Here is a 17,584-nt window from a genome sequence, read left to right as displayed (position 1 = left end):
TTCAGTGGTTTGTTCATATTACAAGATTATTAAATCTATTAAACAAAAATTATTTTTGTTACTTATTTTTGATATTCACAGTTTGTTATTTGGCCATAGGTACACATGAGAGATCGAGAAATTGCTGCCACAGCCAAAGACCTGGAAATGAGACGTCTGGAACTCGAATCACAAAAAAGACTTTATGAGAAGGTATAAATCAACAATTTCCAGTGTTTGGAAAAGCAGAGTTTGTACAGACTCTTTTTAGGCTGTATTTATTCAAGGTGTTTTAAATGTTCATTTTGTTTGTGTTTTTTCAAAAAGAGTATAGTGTCATCCAGGATTGTAAGGTAGCCAGAATGCACAGAGTTTGTTGTAATTCTTTAATTCATGTTTCTCTTAACAACTTACTCTAGTGTCTGAAGCACCAGATGTAAGCCCCAGATTTTGCCTCAGGATCTTTTACTAAGTTACTACGTTTTCTTATATCTGTGATAGTGACTGCAAAATTAACCCAGTCCTTCACAAGGATCCTATAAGGTAAATCAGACAAGAGCTATAAAGCACACTTTAAATTTGAACCTTCTGGAATCAAATCATCAGGTACCTACCTTAGCACATATAATTCAGTTTCCATGACACTGGAAAAGGGAACTTTGGTACAGATATAAATATTTATTATTGAGGAAAAGCATTACGTTACTCACTTATTTGATATTGAAACCATAAGTTTTCACTTCTCCCAACCCTCTTAAAGTCAGACTGAGTTTGAAATCAGTGATAACTACAAATATGTAACAGGTATTTGCATATGATACGCAAACATGCATGTGATTATTTGTTGCTCACATTAAATAAGACTTAAAACATAGCATCCATTCTTAACTAAATCACTTCTTAAAGTTTCTGCACTGAACTTTTTCTAAATCTGAGCCCCAGAGATTGACACTTTCACTGAGTTTATCATTTTGAATTAGAATTAATTCACTTGAACTAAGCTTATTTTTTTTAACTGTCATTTGTGGGAGGTGGGGTGGTGGCACCAGAAGCATGATTTCAGAATTAACAGAACATTTGCAAGAAAAATACAAAGAATTTCAAAAATTTTTCTCTTAGATTCTCAGATATTAACATTTTGCTAAATTTGCATTATCATTCTCTTTCAATCTACATATATGCACATTTTTATTTTCCGAACTGTTTAAGAGTAAGTTGCAGACTTGATGCTTTTTTTGCCCTAAAAAATTCAGTTTATATTTTCTAAAACCAAGGATTATTACACATAGTACAATGATCAAAATCAGGAAATTAACATTATTTATTATAAAAACCTTATTCACAAGTTATCAATTGTCCTAAAAATGTCCTTTAGAGCAAAACGAAATCTAAGATGATCTATTTTTTCAGTTGTATGTCTCTTTATTCTAAGTTGGAACCATTCTTGAGTCTTTATATTTTATGACATTTATATTTTTGAAGCATACAGGCCAGATATATTGTAGAATGTTCCTCAGTTAGACTTGTTTACCTGATGACTAATGATGTCAAGCATCTTCTCATGTGTTAATTGTCCATTTTTCTGTCTTCCTTGGAGATCATGTAATTAATGTCTATTCAGAGTATGTAGGACCATACCTTCTCAGTTTTTATTATATCATGTAATTTTTTGTTGAAAACGAGATATTTTAAATAATAGGACAAATCTGGAAATCAGATTCTCTTATTTCCCTAGGGTTTCTTGTTGTTTCTTTACTTAGTGACTTTTCTAAATTCTTTAAAGTATTTTCTGTCATGCATAGTCACTGAAATCTCTACTCAGGTAACCTGGTGACTGGACAAAGATTTCCTTAGGTCCCTTGAACCAGTAAGCCTCCAGCCTTTGCCAAGGGGCTGTGTGTACATCACCTGGTGACACACCTTCCACACTCAGCTAGGCAGTTGACAGCATTCATTTCCTGATTTTATAAAACCTCAATTCACCAGAGTTGAAAGCTGAGGACCTTCTCAGGTCTGAGCATTCACACAGCCCTTGGCATGTGCACATTTTGACACACGCACATAGCCTTCTAAAGCCCTAGAAATCCACGGGAGCATTTCAGGGCCCCGTGTAGACATCTAATTCCCCAGCTTTTCCTACCAAGCTTTTTGATTAGCCTGTTGTTTGCTCTGTGATCCACTGCCTCAGACAGCCACGATGTTCAACAGTTTCCCCTGTTTGTTTCAGCAAACATCCCCAGGGAAAGGCTGTACATGAGTTCTGAGTCAGGACAAATAAAAACAGCTTTGGTCAAGTGATGACAGTTCTCTGGGAATGGGAGTTTGAAGGACCTCCATTTTGCCCCCTCCATTGACTGTCAGGCTACCAGTTTTCAAGGCCAATGGCAGAACTTAGGTGTGGTGTGGAATAGGAGTAACACAAGTTTAAAATGCCATAAAGTGCATCTAAGACTCAGCCATTTTCTATGAATAAATGCTCCCCAGATTGCTGCAAGCCTTCAGTTAGTTTCCAGAGTTCTGAAAAAGCTTGTTTTGCCAGTGATCTCGGTGCTTTAGAGATGAGAGAATTTTCAGATGTCGTTACTCTTATTTCCACTGATGTCACTCACCACTGTTTGCTCTTTACTTTGAAAATTAGATGATTATAGTTTAGGTATTCTAAAAAAAACAGAAAAATCATTTTTGTGTTCTAGCATTATTACTATATCGATTGGTGATTTTTTTTTTAAACAGAATCTCTCTAGAAATCAAGAAGCTGTTGCAAAAGAAATGAAGGAAAATGCAGATGCCTATAGACAGAAAGTGGATCTTGAAGAACACATGTTTCATAGACTGATAGAAACCGATCAAACTCAGAACCAAAAAATTCATAAGGTAAATATGGTAAATTTAGTATCTCTATAGAGGGGAGAAGTTCCATCTACTGTTCTTTTTAAAGAAGTAATTCAATATTGAACCCTATAAAGTTAGTTTCTTTGCTTCAGTCATCATAATTCCTAGAAACTCAACATTATTTTATTTGCAGGTTTCACTGACAGCATATCCATGTGTCTTTTATACTCCTTGAGAATTTCAAGACTTGCAAGAAAATACAAGGGAAATAACTTTGTGAATGATACCATCCTACATTGTTAAGTCTTAGAAATTACACCTGAGTAGATTAGTTGCAAAACATCAGGTCTCTGCCTGGTATATAAGCCAGCGTTTTACAAGTATATTCTGTAAAATATCAGTAACTTAGTGTTAAATAAAATGGGGATGACAAGTATTGAAAAAGCTGTCTTAAAAGTTAGGCTTTTCAATGCCAGATTTGAAGATACATGGTACATTGTGAATCTTTGAGAAATTTTTTTAAACTTACAGAATTTCAGAGGGAGGGGTATCTTTCAGAAATGCTGACTTAAATGAATTGAAATGGAATTTGAGGCCTTCAGGGAAGAACTTTGTTATCCCTTTAGCAAAATGGTAAACAGGTCTGTGGCAGGGCCAGGCCTTGTCCCAAAAGCCAGGGATGAGTGTAAGACTTCCCTACCTCTGTTCTGTGCCTTGACTGTTTCCCCAAGAATAACGCCCCCTACCTTTTTTCCTTACAGGCTTTTGTCCAGTCTGTAAGATAAGTTCTTCTGACTCCTTTTCAAAGGATTAAAACATGGAAATTGTTTAATTCTCTCCGCCCCTTAGCCTAGAAGTTCTCAACCTTGGCTGTACGTTAGAACCGCCTGGCGAGTGCTCTGGAAGTACCAGTATCCAACTGCTCCAGAGATCAATTTAGTTGGTTTGTGCTGGAGCCTGGTCATCGGTTTATTTTAAACACTGAGGTGATGCTAATATGCAGCCAAGATTGTGAACATCTGTACTGGACACTTGGAGACACTGAATGGACCTACCGTATTTTATGTATTCAAGTCTGATCTTGTTTCTGAAATTTACGAATTCTTAGTTAATTGAAGAAAATTTGGCAAAAGCGGAACAAGCATGTCTAAATACTGACTGGCGAATTCAAGCTTTACATAAACAAAGGTGCAGTGATGTACACCGAAATGAATGTTACCAGGAAATAGCTAAACTCCTTCGGAAAAACAGGAAGAAAGAAATAGAAGTATTAAATGCCATGATGGACGGGGAAGCTAAAAAGGTAAGAATGATGTTATAAACTTCTTGTTAATTATTTAAATCTTGAAATAGTATATAATCAAGTGGCAAAAGCATCAAACCAAATAATTTTTGTTTGAAAACATCTTAAAGATGATCTAATTTTAACAGGTATTGCTCAGAAAAGTCCAATATTGATGCCACCTAAGAATGACTAACCCACTCCAGTATTCTTGCTTAGAGAATCCCATGGACAGAGGAGCCTGGCAGGCTGCAATCCATAGGATCGCAAAGAATCAGACAGGACTGAAGCAGCTTGGCATGCGCACATGCAAAAATGACGTGACAAAAATGAGTGTCTTTCTAAGTTACATTAGTGTCCCAACTTTCCAGCTTTCTGTATTTGTTCTGGCTCATTGTATACCAGCACTTTAATTCACTGAATTTTTTATACTAATAACAGAAAAGACTTTGAACAGTTAGGAAATGTATAGAGAGCTACTAGTAACAAAACCCAAAATAACTGTAACTACAAGCAAAGATAGAAATATTTTTCTTTTTCACATGAAGAAGTCTGGAGTAGGCAGTCCAGAGTTGGTATCCTGTCTCCAAGATCATCAGGAAAACTGCGTCCTTGAACTTTTCTGCACAGCTTCCTGGAGTATGTCTTTCATTCGCAAAAACACCTTTCCACCCATTAATTTTAAAAACTCAAAAACAAAACAAAACACCTCAAGCCCTTAATAGTTGAGATCTGAAATGTACTGAAATGAATTATTTCAGTGACAGCTGGGACCTACATGTTTACGTGGCACTGAGGCTTTGAGTGGTAGGGACGTCAGAAGTGCCTCTGCTTTCAAGGCTCTTCAATAGCCTTGAGCCAGGATAGGGACCCAGACTACCTAATAGCAAGGAGAGGAAACAAACAGGCTTATTTCACTGTAGGAACTTGCATTTAGCACAATCGTTATGTCATTTTTTTTTTTAATTGTATCTAGTGGGAGGAAGCTGAAGAAAAAGACTTCCATTTGAAATCAGAAAAGAAAACTGCTGCTCTTTCAGATACATCTAGAAGATGGTTCCTAGAGAAAGAGATACATGATGCTCAGCATCCGTGTGATAAAGGTGAGCATTCCTTCTCAGTGTTATACATTCATTCACTTCGTATGGTCTCTTATCATGGATAAATCCTTACATGTGTTTTGGCATGTCTAGTCAAATTATTGCTCAGCTGAAAGATAATCACTAGTTACTATTTTTTGGTTGGGAAGACTGGGCTGAGGAGGTGGGGCTGTTTAAAAAAAGCTCCAAGAAAAATTTCTCAACCATTCTATAAAATTCTGTTTTATTCCATGGTTTCATGGTCCTGGGCATCCCCTTAATATACAAGAATATAATTTGTTCCCAAAGTGCTATATCTAGTTAATTTTAGTTTAAAAAAAAAAAAAAGTGTGCTTTGCCCGTAACGGGTCCTCAGAACAGTAGTTCATGAAAATAGCATGAGGAAGCTTCTCATAGGGTCTAATCAAACATTAGGTTTCGGTGCAAGGCTTCCCTTGTGGCAGCTGGTGAAGAATCCACCTGCAGTGTGGGAGACCTGGGTTCGATCCCTGGGTTGGGAAGATCCCCTGGAGAAGGGAAAGGCTACCCACTCCAGTATTCTGGCCTGGAGAAGTCCATGGATTGTATAGTCCATGGGGTTGCAAAGAGTTGGATATGACTGAGTGACTTTCACTTTTCACTTACAGTGGCATTCAATGAAAAATCAAAATTGTAACTTAAAATTCTAAAACAGTACAGATACAGGGAACTTTTATTTTACTATACCTTATATTGTTTCAGTCTTTTAAAAATGTGTATGTACTACTTTTTAAAATAACAGCGTTATTGCTATATAATTCACATGCCATACCATTCACCTATACAAAGTATATAATTCAGTGGTATTGTATTACCATATATTAAATATATTCAGAGTGGTGCACCCATCACCTCAATCAACTCTAGAACATTTTCAGCACCCCCGATAACCCCATACCCATTTGCAGTCATACTTCATTTCCTGTCACGCCCCCCAGCCCCTGGCAACCACTGATCTACTCCTGTCTCTATAGACTTGCCTGTTCAGGAGATTTCATGTAAATAGAATATGTAGTCCTTTGTATCTGACTTCTTTCACCTGGATTATGTTTTGAGGTTCAACCATGTTGTAGCAGGCATCAGTACTTCATTCCTTTTTAATGCTAAGTAATATTCCACTGTATGGGTATTCCATGCTTTATTTATCCATTCATTAACTGGTGGACATTGGGTTATGTCTGCTGCTGCTGCTGCTAAGTCGCTTCAGTCGTGTCCAACTCTGTGCGACCCCCATAGACGGCAGCCCACCAGGCTCCCCCGTCCCTGGGATTCTCCAGGCAAGAACACTGGAGTGGGTTGCCATTTCCTTCTCCAATGCATGAAGGTGAAAAGTGAAAGTGAAGTCGCTCAGTTGTGTCCAACTCTTAGCGACCCCATGGACTGCAGCCTACCAGACTCCTCCGTCCATGGGATTTTCCAGGCAATAGTACTGGAGTGGGGTGCCATTGCCTTCTCCAGGGTTATGTCTAGTTCGGGGCTTTTATGACTAATGTAGCTGTGTATTACCTTAATTACTTTTATAGTACACAAATTTGAAAAGTAAAAATAGAGATTAGATGCTATCATGCTCATTTAACTAGGCTGCTTTTGAAACCCCTCATTACCTCTCATGCTTTTGAGTTTAGGTCTCAAATAGTACTGAGAGCCCTTAGGCAAGCTATGTTTAAAACCTGCTTGTAGAAGATACCAACCACTGGCTGGCGCTGCCTTACTCCCTCATCTCACCCTGTCACACTGACCCCCACATTAGAAGAAAACCGTTGACACTTTTCAGGAACCTCTGAATTTAGAGATAGCCAAAGGGAAGGAACCGCAGAAGACTGCCTGCAAGCATCGCCTTCCTACATTTGGGTCTGCCACCTCCACGGTGCCTTCCTGTTCTGTCACCTACGTTTGTCAACATCCCTGGGTTTCACCAGTCAGAGGGAGTTTGGTTGATAGTCATCCATCTTCAATAGGCATATGTATACGGATTTGATCATTGCCTTAATCAGGGTATAGAAATTAAGTCCATGTCATTTAATCCCAAAACCGAGGGATAATCGGCTATAATTGGGAAAATGGCATTTTCCCAAGGCAACAGGTGGTTGCCCTGGTTTGTCACTCAGAGCTGGAAAGGAGGCACAGGAAGTGGAAACAGGCAAGTGTGCCAACAACAGACTGGTTATTTAAATGGTCCCTAGTGCCAGTCTCTCTTAGCAATGGGGAGGATATTCTTACCATTTCCCAGAAAACGGAACCTTCTGGACAATATGAGTGGCCCTCACTGACCCTAAAATCCCAGGCCTGTAAACTTAAATTGAAGCTGAATAGCAATGTCTTATAAAATTAGTCCAGATTTGTAATGGGCAAAAGATTTGAACAGTTCTCCAAAGAAGATACTCAGATGGCCAACACACATATGAAGAGCTATTCAGCTTAAATTAGTCATTGTGTTCGCATGCTAAGTTGCTTCAGTTGTGTCCGACTCTTTGCGACACCGTGGACTGTAGCCCGCCAGGCTCCTCCATCCACGGGGATCAGTTAGCATCGATGTAATCCATTAACAGTATGGGCAAGGACCAGCCAAGCCAGAGCAGTGCTGGTGGGAATGCGGTGTGGCACAGCCGCTGCGGGAAACAGTCCAGCAGTTCCTCAGAAGGTTAAACACAGAGAGGCTGCATGTGACCCAGCAGTTCTGCTCCTAGACACACACCCAGAGAACTGAAAATAGATCCCTGCAAAAACTTATATACTGAATTGCCCACAGTATCAGTATTCATAATAGCCAAAAAAAAAGAGAAACAACCCAAATACCCATCAAACGAGGAATGGATAAAATAAATTGGGATACCCATACAATGGAATTTTACTTAGCCATAAAAAGGAATTAAATGATTCATGCTACAAAATGGATGGACCTTGAGAATCTTATGCTAAGTTAAAGAAGCTAGACCAGAAGGCTGCATGTTATATGATTCTCTTCATGAAACGTCCAGAATAGGCAAATCTCTAGAGGCAGAAGTGGGTTAGTGATTTGCAGGTGGGCGAGGTAGGGGAGTGGGCTACCAGTGCGTACAGGGTTTATTTTGGGGATGGTGAAAATGTTCTAGAATTAGTGGTGATGATTACACAACCCTCAGTGTACTAAAAACACTAATTTTACCCTTCAAAGGGGTGAATTTTGTGGTAAGTGGATTATCTTGACAAAATGTATTGTTTTAATGACATTAGTAAATGCTGGTGGCCAGGCGGAGCCATTGGACCAGGTTTTTAAAATGACAGGGCCTTGAAGAAAGGGAGGAGCCTGGAGCAGTGGAAGGACCGTTCAGGGAGGCAGGATCTCATGATGAGGTGACAGGAAGACCTAGTCCCAGCTTCATGGCAAAGGAAGACACGGCTCAAATAAACTTAGCCAGAGTCACCAAGCTGTGTCCTGGTTAGTTTATTTACTCGTGTTTAATCTGTGTTTATTAGGAAGTGTTTCCTGGTGGTGTTTCCTCATTTGTAAAATGAGAAGAGTATAGACTAGGTGATCTGTAATTTTGTTACAGTTCTAACATTGATTTACACCATTTTCTAACCCCTCAGGGTGTGCAGGCTTCCCCAAGGATCTCTCTCAGGAACACACACACCCCCACCCACACCCACCCCCCCACCCACACCTACCCAACACACACACACACACACCCACACACCCACCCACACCCACCCACACACCCACACCCACACCTACCCAACACACACACACACACACACCCCATTTCCTTACCATTTTTGTGGATTGACCAATTAAGGCCTCCATGAGCTACCCTCGTATAAGAGTCGCTTCAGTCATGTCTGACTCTTTGCGACCCCATGGACGGTAGCCCACCAGACTCCTTTGTCCTTGGGATTCTCCAGGCAAGAATACTGGAGAGGGTCGCCATGCCCTCCTCCAGGGGATCTTCTCAACCCAGGGTTCAAGCCCACATCTCTTATGTTTCCTGCATTGGTAGACAGATTCTTTACCACTAGTACCACCTTGTCCGAGACAGAACTTGTTAAAAATAATTAATCAGTGGCAGAAACTTGCCTGTCATGGTGATTCAGGTTAGGCTAACTGGTGCAGAGGGCTTCCATACAAGGATGGTTCGAGAGAGTGACAGGGACCTTCAGTGCCAGGCTGAGCAGTTGGGCTTCATCCTGTTTACCAGCCTGGCAGACAGCAGAGTGACCTGTGGAAGACCGAGAACAGGGCTTCCCTCCCAGCCAAGGAATGCGGTTAGGGAAAGGAAGGAAATTTAGTTTGCTCCTTTTGAATTTTGTGTGGTACATGTAGTACCACTTCAGAAAAAGATAATTTTAAATAATAAGAGTCACCTTTGGGGCTTTAAAATAAATACTTTAATTAAATGAAGGAAATAAGCAAGCTACAGTACAAGAAGTATACAAAAAAGAACTTTCACCTTTTACCTTTCTGTGATAATCAGCAAGTGACCAGCAATTTTTTAGGTGCATTACAAATTGTTTTGTTTTGTTTTTAATACATATTCAGGGACTTCCCTGGTGGCTCAGTGGTAAAGAATCCGCCTGCCAATGCAGGAGATGCAGGTTTGATCCCTGGTCCAGAAAGATCCCACCTGCCATGGAGCAACTAAACCCGTGAGCCGCTACTACTGAGTCTGTGCTCTAGAGCCCGGGAGCCCCAACTCCTGAGCCCACCTGCCCCAACGACTGAAGCCCAGACGCCCTAAGAGCCCGTGCTCGGCAACGAGAGGCCGAGCACTGGGCGTTGCAACTAGAGAAGAGCCCACGCAGCAACTAAAACCCAGCACAGCCAAAAACAAATAAAATTATTAAAAAATATATATATTCAGGGCCTGACCAATGGTGATTTAATTTCATAGATCTAAGATAGAAACTGGAAAGCTAGATTTTTGTTTTAAAGTTTTACAGGTGAATCTGCTCCGCAGTGTTTGAAACGTTGCTATAAGCAAAGGAGGGAACCATTGGCCCCTCCATGTTTATAACCCAGCCCTTTGGAAGGATGAATTAAGCAGCTGTGGGCAGGATGGATTTGGGAGGACACATGAGACTTGGCAGGATCTGATATGTGAGTCACCTCTGCAGTGGTTGTTGCCCAGCCTATGCCAGAGCACTAACAGAGCTGTGAGCACAGTGCCTTATCCCATCTTCTACCACTATTTTATTTAAAAATTGTTCCTTCCTTATATATAGTTGAATCTACTCTTCTTTTTGTAAATCTTCGGATTAAAAACTGTTCACTGGTCAGTGAAGTGAAAGTTGCTCAGTTGTGTCTGACTCTTTTTGACCCCATGGACCATAGAGTTGATGGAATTCTCCAGGCCAAAATACTGGAGTGGGTAGCCTTTCCCTTCTCGAGGGGATCTTCCTAACCCAGGGATTGAACCCAGGTGTCCTGCATTGCAGGCAGATTCTTTACCAGCTGAGCCACAAGGGAAGCCCATTCTCTGGTCAGAATGGCCATCAGAAAAGTTTCTAAAAATATACTGGAGAGGGTGTGGAGAAAAGGGAACCTTTTTACACAACTGATGGGAAGGAAGGTAAATTGGTGCAGCTACTATGGAGAACAGTGTGGAGGTACCTTTAAAACAACTAAAGATAGAATTACCATATGGTCTGGGAATTCCACTCATGGGCATGTATCCAGAAAAGACAGAAATACAAATTCAGAAAGATAGATGCGCCCCGTTGTTCACTGCAGCACTATTCACGATAGCCAAGACACAGAAGCAAACTCAGATGTCCGCTGACAGATGCTAGATAAGAAGATGTGGTACATGCACACAGTGGAATGCTACTCAGCCTGGAAGAGTAACACCATTTGCTGCGATATGGATGGACACAGAGATTACCATACCATGTGAAGTGTGCCAGACAGTCAAATAGTGTATCACTTACACATGGACTCTAAAGAAATGATACAAATGAACTTATTGACAGACAGACTCACAGACAGAAAATAAACCTATAGTTACCAAAGGGGGAAGCAGGGGGAGAAGGATAAATTAGTATGGGATTAACAGAGACATACTGTATGACACAGGGAACTGTATTCAGTATCTTGTAATAACCCAGAATATAGAAGAATATGAAAAAGAATACATAACTGAATCACTTTGCTGTACACTGGAGACTAATACAACATTGTAAATAAACTACAGTTAAACTTTTCTGGAGAATGCACTTACTACCTCTGCCACATGACAGCCCTTCAGTTACTTGAAGATGACTCATATTCTATTCCCTGACACCAGTTCAAATTAGTCATTTGGTAATCCATTTCCTTGGGCTTCCCAGGTGGCTCAGGGGTGAAGAATTTGCCTGCAATGCAGGAGAAAGGAGTTTGATCCCTGGGTCAGGAAGATCCCTTAGAGAAGGGAATGGCAACCTGCTCCAGTTGGGGTTGCAAAGAGTCGACACGACTTAGCATGCACACACATTATCACAAAGACTGATTGAGCTAAAACTATGAGTTGAAACCATTAGCTGAAGTTCTTGAGCCCAGGTAAAAGCAGGCATCACCTTGCTGAGTCTGTGTGACCCAAGCAGTCTGGGTCCGACTCGTGGAGGCTTGGGGTCCTAGTGACAGGAGTACAAAGGAAGGGGCATCCTAAGCGACGTTAGGATCAAAAAAATAAAGACTCTAGTACCTTATTGGATGTAAACCTGTAGGAGTTAGGAGACAGCAAAAACAAAGCTAAAGGATGGGGATTAAAAATATAGGAGGCACTGGCGAGGTGTGGAACGCTGCCATGCTTCCCAGTCTTAAGAAGCACGGGTAAAACCTGCCCATCGCTGCGTCTGGTGTGCTATGTCCTGTGATCAGGTCCCGCTTGGGTAAAGCCAATAGTGATGAGCTCCCAGTTGTTCTCAAGAAAGGCTTGCTAACCACATTGCATAGTCTCTCCCAGCAATCGTTTGGGATCTCTGTCCTAGCACCTGTATTTTTCACTTGTCTGTTGGTTTTTTGTTTTTGCTAAAGGTGTTTTTAAAGTACTTTACTTTCAGCTCAGCTTATAATTCTCAGTAATGGCAATTTGTTTGCCTTCTGAATTGTGACCACATTCTTCCCAGAGTAGAAAAGTAAGGGGCTTTTTATCCTTGGCAATTTTAATTTACTAGGGACCATTTGGAATTAATCAAGGCTTTCTATACACTCTACTCTTTGATTTTTTTTCCACTTTTATAACTGTAGTGCCCAAGTGCCGAGATGAACAGGTCGCCTCAGGCTGTCTGCCTAGAACCTCACAATTAAATGACATTTCTGAAATGGAGTCCTTGACACAGAGTAAGTCAATGAACAAGAAAGATGTCTCCTATCATGTTAGATTTAGCAATGTTTAAGCAAGAGTGGGGGTGTCCCAGGTGGCTTAGTGGTAAAGAATCCTCCTGCCAACCCAGGAGACACGGGTTCAGTCCCTGGGTCAGGAAGATCCCCTGGAGAAGGAAATGGCAACCCACTCCAGTATTGCTGCCTGGAGAATCCCATGGACAGAGGAGCCTAGCAGGTTACAGTCCACTGGGGTCCCAAAGAGTCAGACACAACTCAGCGACTAAACAATAACAAGGCAAGATTGTGGCTTAAATTATCCTTACAGCACACTGAGACCATTTTCCCAGGGCACTGATTATGGAAATCCTAAAGTGGAAGCAGCAAGATTCTCAAGTTTCCAGCTGGGGGAAAACTGGGTCAGACCAAACCCCAAGTAAGGAAGGTTTGCCAGGCGTCATTAATGTGACTGTTTCCTCAGCACAGCACTGCTGCCCGAAGCGCAGCTGGAGGCGCTGGCGGAAGTCTGTCCCTGACTGAATGATATTCGTAACTGCTGTTTCACATCCTTGTGAAAAGAAAATCTCAGGATTAGTTTTCAGAGCTATTCCATATTTGCCTTTGCTTGCCTCTTTTGGGCTGAGCTGCCTCCAGCAACCATTGGAAACATGAGTCTGCTCTGGACTCCAAGATGCACTGCGGGGCCAGCTCGCCCAGAATTGCTAAGGGCAAAGGGCTCCGTGCTGATCAGTTGCCTTTTGATCCCTTGACTTGATTCACTGGAGGTTTCTGTTTATTTCTGGAAGGGATGGGCTAGAATGGAAACATCTTCCAGAAATGCAGTCACAGCGTTAGCCCATAAAGGAGCTAACAGTTTCCCCTGTAAAGGACTTGATTTGTTTTTAAAAGGAGGGGAGAGGACAGGAAACTCAGACTCTTCAACCACTTCTTCAATAAAACTGTCATATAAATGAAGCAGAACTTCACAAGGTCCTTTGAGTTCTTTTAGAAGAACAGATTTTTATAGAATGTCCCCAAAAGACCAGCTTTATAAAAATACACCTAACAACAAGTCATGAGTTCCAGTATGGTATAAAATACATTCACTAACATACATACTCTTACGTGCATCTCTAAACACTGTGTCAGGATATGAAATTAACCAAAGGTCATGCATAAGTCAGATGAAAGTACAGAAGATTCTCAACTGTTCTCTACTCCAACACATCAGAATTTTTAACTAGATATTCTAAACTTCAAAATCGAGTTGACATTTGGCAAGTTTCTTACTTGGCAACAAAATGAAAAAGCATAAATGTTTTATTCCTTGGGGGAAAATAGTTTTCACAAATTGGAGCTCTTTGGGTATGTAAGTTTCAGAGAAGTATGTTTTTAAGATGCTTCTTTATTGAATTCCAGTATTTACTACCCCTCTAAATCAAAATGAAATGGCTGTTACACTTAGACACATTGTAATGTTCTAAGCTTGATTCTGGACTTTCCTTGTGTTGGTCATTGTAGAAAGTACTTCATTTATGTATTGAATCATTAGAAAGTGGTCATGGTGTATATTTCACTATTAATTTTGGCACCTTGGAATTTTCTCATTACAATAAACACCATGGTGAAAAAACTTACTATTGTAAAAAACTCAGATTCTCTCTTAGACAAGCTTTCTTCCTGATTTAAAAGTTAATCTATATCCCCCCCCCAAAAAAAAAAAAGATAACCAAAAGCAAATAAGTTCTCTAATAGCATTCGCTCAATCCACCAAATATTTGACTTGCAAATGGAACCTCACAGGACCAGGTAATACGTTAGGCTTTTCCGTGTAAGAAATTTGGTTTAGAATATTCATTATTGGTCTTTGCAACGTATTTATCTTTAAACGCTATACCATTGCTCAAACTAACTACTGTTAATTTTAAATTTTGTTTCCAAGTTTCATTAAACCAGAGAAAAATGCACTGGGACGCCATGGAACAGGATCTCATGGAGAGAGTGAGAAACCTCCGCCAGAGACTTGCCACCCAGGCTCAGAACAGATGTCAAACACCTCACCTTTTGGCTACATAGGAGGCTGGTCACCTTGAGACAGTCAGAGAACAAGATACTTATTTTGCAATCAGTGCTGCTGATTTTCAGATTATTTATTTCATATGCCTATAAAGATCAACCTTTTGTATGAAAAATGTGTGTATAAAAATTATGTGTTCTTAATTCTGGTGCTTTGGGACTTGTAAATGGCTTATTATTGTTATACTTTTAACAATAAAAAAATATTGAAGCTTTTAAAGCTTTGTATGAGGCCCTTTCAGGTTTCAGGGACCGGCATGAACCTCAGGGACTTAAGTTGATGAGGTTTTATTTTAAGGATAAATGGAGAACTAAAGAACAGGACAGCATCTCAACAGCTGTGCACCCAGGACCTGAACTCAGCAGGAGCAGTGAGGAGAGGCCCACCCCACGGCCCCTCCGTCCCTGGGAAGCCGGGCCTCCCCTCACCAGCGACCCCACTGCACTCACCGCACCCAGCCGCTGTCTCTGCTTCTCCGCACGGCACTGACCGACAGCTCCACAGCACAGCTGCTCCCGGCTTCATCATCTTGGCTGGCAGATCACTTCCCTGAACCCATTTCTAAAAGGAGCGTAGAAATAGCACACGGTCAGGTTCCTGGTATAGTGCTTAACGCACAGTGCACTGTACAGAAGAGTACTTTTTTTGGCACAAAGTATAACCTTATGGTAAACGAAATGCTCTTTTGTCCAAAGTCCCCAGATAATATCCCATCACTGTGCAAGGCATTGGATTCCCAGGAGCACCTTGTCAGCCTCATTATCTTTCTGTCTGTTTTCAGTTAGGTGCAAACATGCCTTCATAATCCAAACTGGCGTGTGCCACAACAAAATAACAGGATATAAAATATTTTGGGTGTGATGGGAACTTTAGGTGAGTAATCTCTAGCTCACCAACAGCATTCGACTTCTAAAATACTGTGATTCTGCCAACTAGAATTAGCTGGTTATCGCATTTCTGACCTCTACTTCAAGTCCTCTTTTACTAGAATTTATATCCACTCATACTGATTTTGCAAACTACACAGAGTCCTCTTTTATAATATTTTAAACTTCTTCAAAAAGTTTCTGTTCATCCAGTGAAAGTGAGTTATACATTCAGTCACATAAAGTTCTTTATTACATTCCTCCTTCCGGTTTTCTCTAAGCCTACGATTCTCCCAATAACCTTGATAAAGTCGCTGGCTTAGCAGAGTTCAGATACTTGGCTGAGTCTCTTCAGTCACGTGGGTTTGGTTGTCACTTCAAAGGTTATCACATTTAATGAAGTAAATTTTTGATTATCTCTTCCTGCCTCTTGACAGTCTATCCTCAACCTGACCCCAGTTCCTTCATAATATAAATTCTTGGGGAATTGAATGAAGATTGAGCTTGGCTAAAATTCTTCCCACACTGGCTACATTCACAGAGCTTTTCTCCAGTCCTCCTCCTGAGCTAGCTGGAGAAGAGCAGTTCCTAAAGGCCTTTTTACATCGCGTTCACAGGGTTTCTTTCTGGTTGGAGAAATGCAGGCCTTCAGCTAAATTCCTCTCCACGTCGACTCCACTTAAAGAGTCCAGTATGGGTCCAGCGGTGACGAATACGTTACTGACTTGGTTAAATAGCTTTTCACATCTATTGCATTCACATGGCTTCTCTCTGGTCTGAATTCTCTGATGCTGAGCAAGATTTGAACATGTGCCAAGGCTTTCCACAGTGCCTCCACTTTGACCATTACAGTGGTAATGACTTCGAGGACTGGCAAAGGCTTAACTTACTAATGTGCGTGCTCTTAGCATTCTTAATGATTCATCTCAGATCAGTGCTAAGTTCAATCAGGAGACAAACCAGATCATTTGAACAGAAGTTAGAGTTATTAAACTATGATACTATATAAATGCTAAAGGAGGGACTTCCCTGGTAGTCCAGTGGCTAAGACTGAGCGTCTAACACAAGGGGCCCCGGTTTGATCCCTGGTAGGGGAATTAGATTCCATGTGCTACAACTAAGAATTTGCATGCCCCAACTAAAAGATAGCACACGTGGTAACAAAGATCCTGAGTATGGCAACTATTAATAAGAGCCAGCGCAGCCAAATATTTAAGGGTACCTAGGGCTGAGAAAGCACCCAAAGAAGGACAAGCTCAGAAAGAAACCCCTCTCTCCCCAAGGCTCAGGTTCAGACACACTGGACAGCAGAGGGGTTGATGGGCTGCCCGGGCCAGAGCTGGCCCACGTGCCCACCCAGCAGCAGAAAGTAAGTCCCTAGGGTGCAGGCACTCCGAGGCTGCTGAGCGAAAGCTCATGGGGAATCAGGACCCTGAGTGCTGTCAGAGCGGTGTGTGGCCTGGTGTGTGTCCTGGCCAGCAACGGCCATGTTGTAAAGGGGAGAGTCCAGTAAGACAGGCTGGGACCCGGGCCCTGTGCTGCATTGCTTGCACCTGGACAAATGTTTCCATCAGCAGAATACAAAGGAACTGTAAGGGACTCAAAATGACTGTGTGCAAGCACATTTGGGGGCTTCCCAGGTGGCATTAGTGGTAAAGAACCCGTCTGCCAATGCAGGAGACTAAGAGATGCGGGTTCGATCCCTGGGTTGGGAAGACCCCCTGGAGGAGGGCATGGCAACCCCCTCCAGTATTCCTGCCTGGAGAATCCCATGGACAGAGGAGCTCAGGGGGCCTACAGGCCATAGGGTCGCACAGAGTCAGACACGACCGAAGTGACAGCACAACCTCCCTTTACGCTTCTGGCAATGTAGGAAGTGGTTCACGCCTCAGAGTTTTAATACTGTTGACTCAGTGCATTCTTTCTGACATTTATTCAGGATTTTCAGAATGTATGGGAAGGAAAGCAAAGAGCTGGACATGACTGAAGCAACTTGGCACGCATGCACAGCTGGGACAAATTATGGACAAGATACAAAAAGACCAAAAAAACCCAACTGCCACTTCTGAGAGCTGAGAGCAAAAACTGGGTATCAGGAGAAAAAGCAGGGCACTGCACAGGTCCCCTAAGCACAGCGCCACCAGAGGGGCAGGC

The 17,584-nt window shown here is 41.6% G+C and overlaps 1 protein-coding gene across 10 annotated transcripts in view; it reads left to right on the top strand.

The window, feature by feature from the left end:
* Nucleotides 1-14,783, top strand: part of TBC1D31 (TBC1 domain family member 31) — an 80,628-nt gene extending 65,845 nt beyond the window's left edge. For 6 of the 10 annotated variants that reach the window (XM_060393691.1, XM_060393687.1, XM_027972927.2 and 3 more), the window contains 6 exons: nt 100-192; nt 2,713-2,853; nt 3,920-4,114; nt 5,070-5,196; nt 12,413-12,505; nt 14,430-14,783. In XM_060393691.1, the coding sequence (XP_060249674.1) occupies nt 100-192; nt 2,713-2,853; nt 3,920-4,114; nt 5,070-5,196; nt 12,413-12,505; nt 14,430-14,563 (783 nt within the window). In that variant the 3' untranslated portion in view covers nt 14,564-14,783. The remainder of the gene's footprint in view (nt 1-99; nt 193-2,712; nt 2,854-3,919; nt 4,115-5,069; nt 5,197-12,412; nt 12,506-14,429) is intronic. The other 4 variants (XM_060393689.1, XM_027972928.2, XM_060393690.1 and 1 more) reach the window with 1 other exon arrangement.
* Nucleotides 14,784-17,584: the final 2,801 nt, after the last annotated feature.

This window comes from Ovis aries, chromosome 9 (genome assembly GCF_016772045.2).
Source record: "Ovis aries strain OAR_USU_Benz2616 breed Rambouillet chromosome 9, ARS-UI_Ramb_v3.0, whole genome shotgun sequence".
Classification (NCBI taxonomy): Eukaryota; Metazoa; Chordata; class Mammalia; order Artiodactyla; family Bovidae; genus Ovis; species Ovis aries.
The sequence above is the reverse complement of the archived record's forward strand: the minus strand, read 5'-3'. Positions and strand labels throughout refer to the sequence as shown.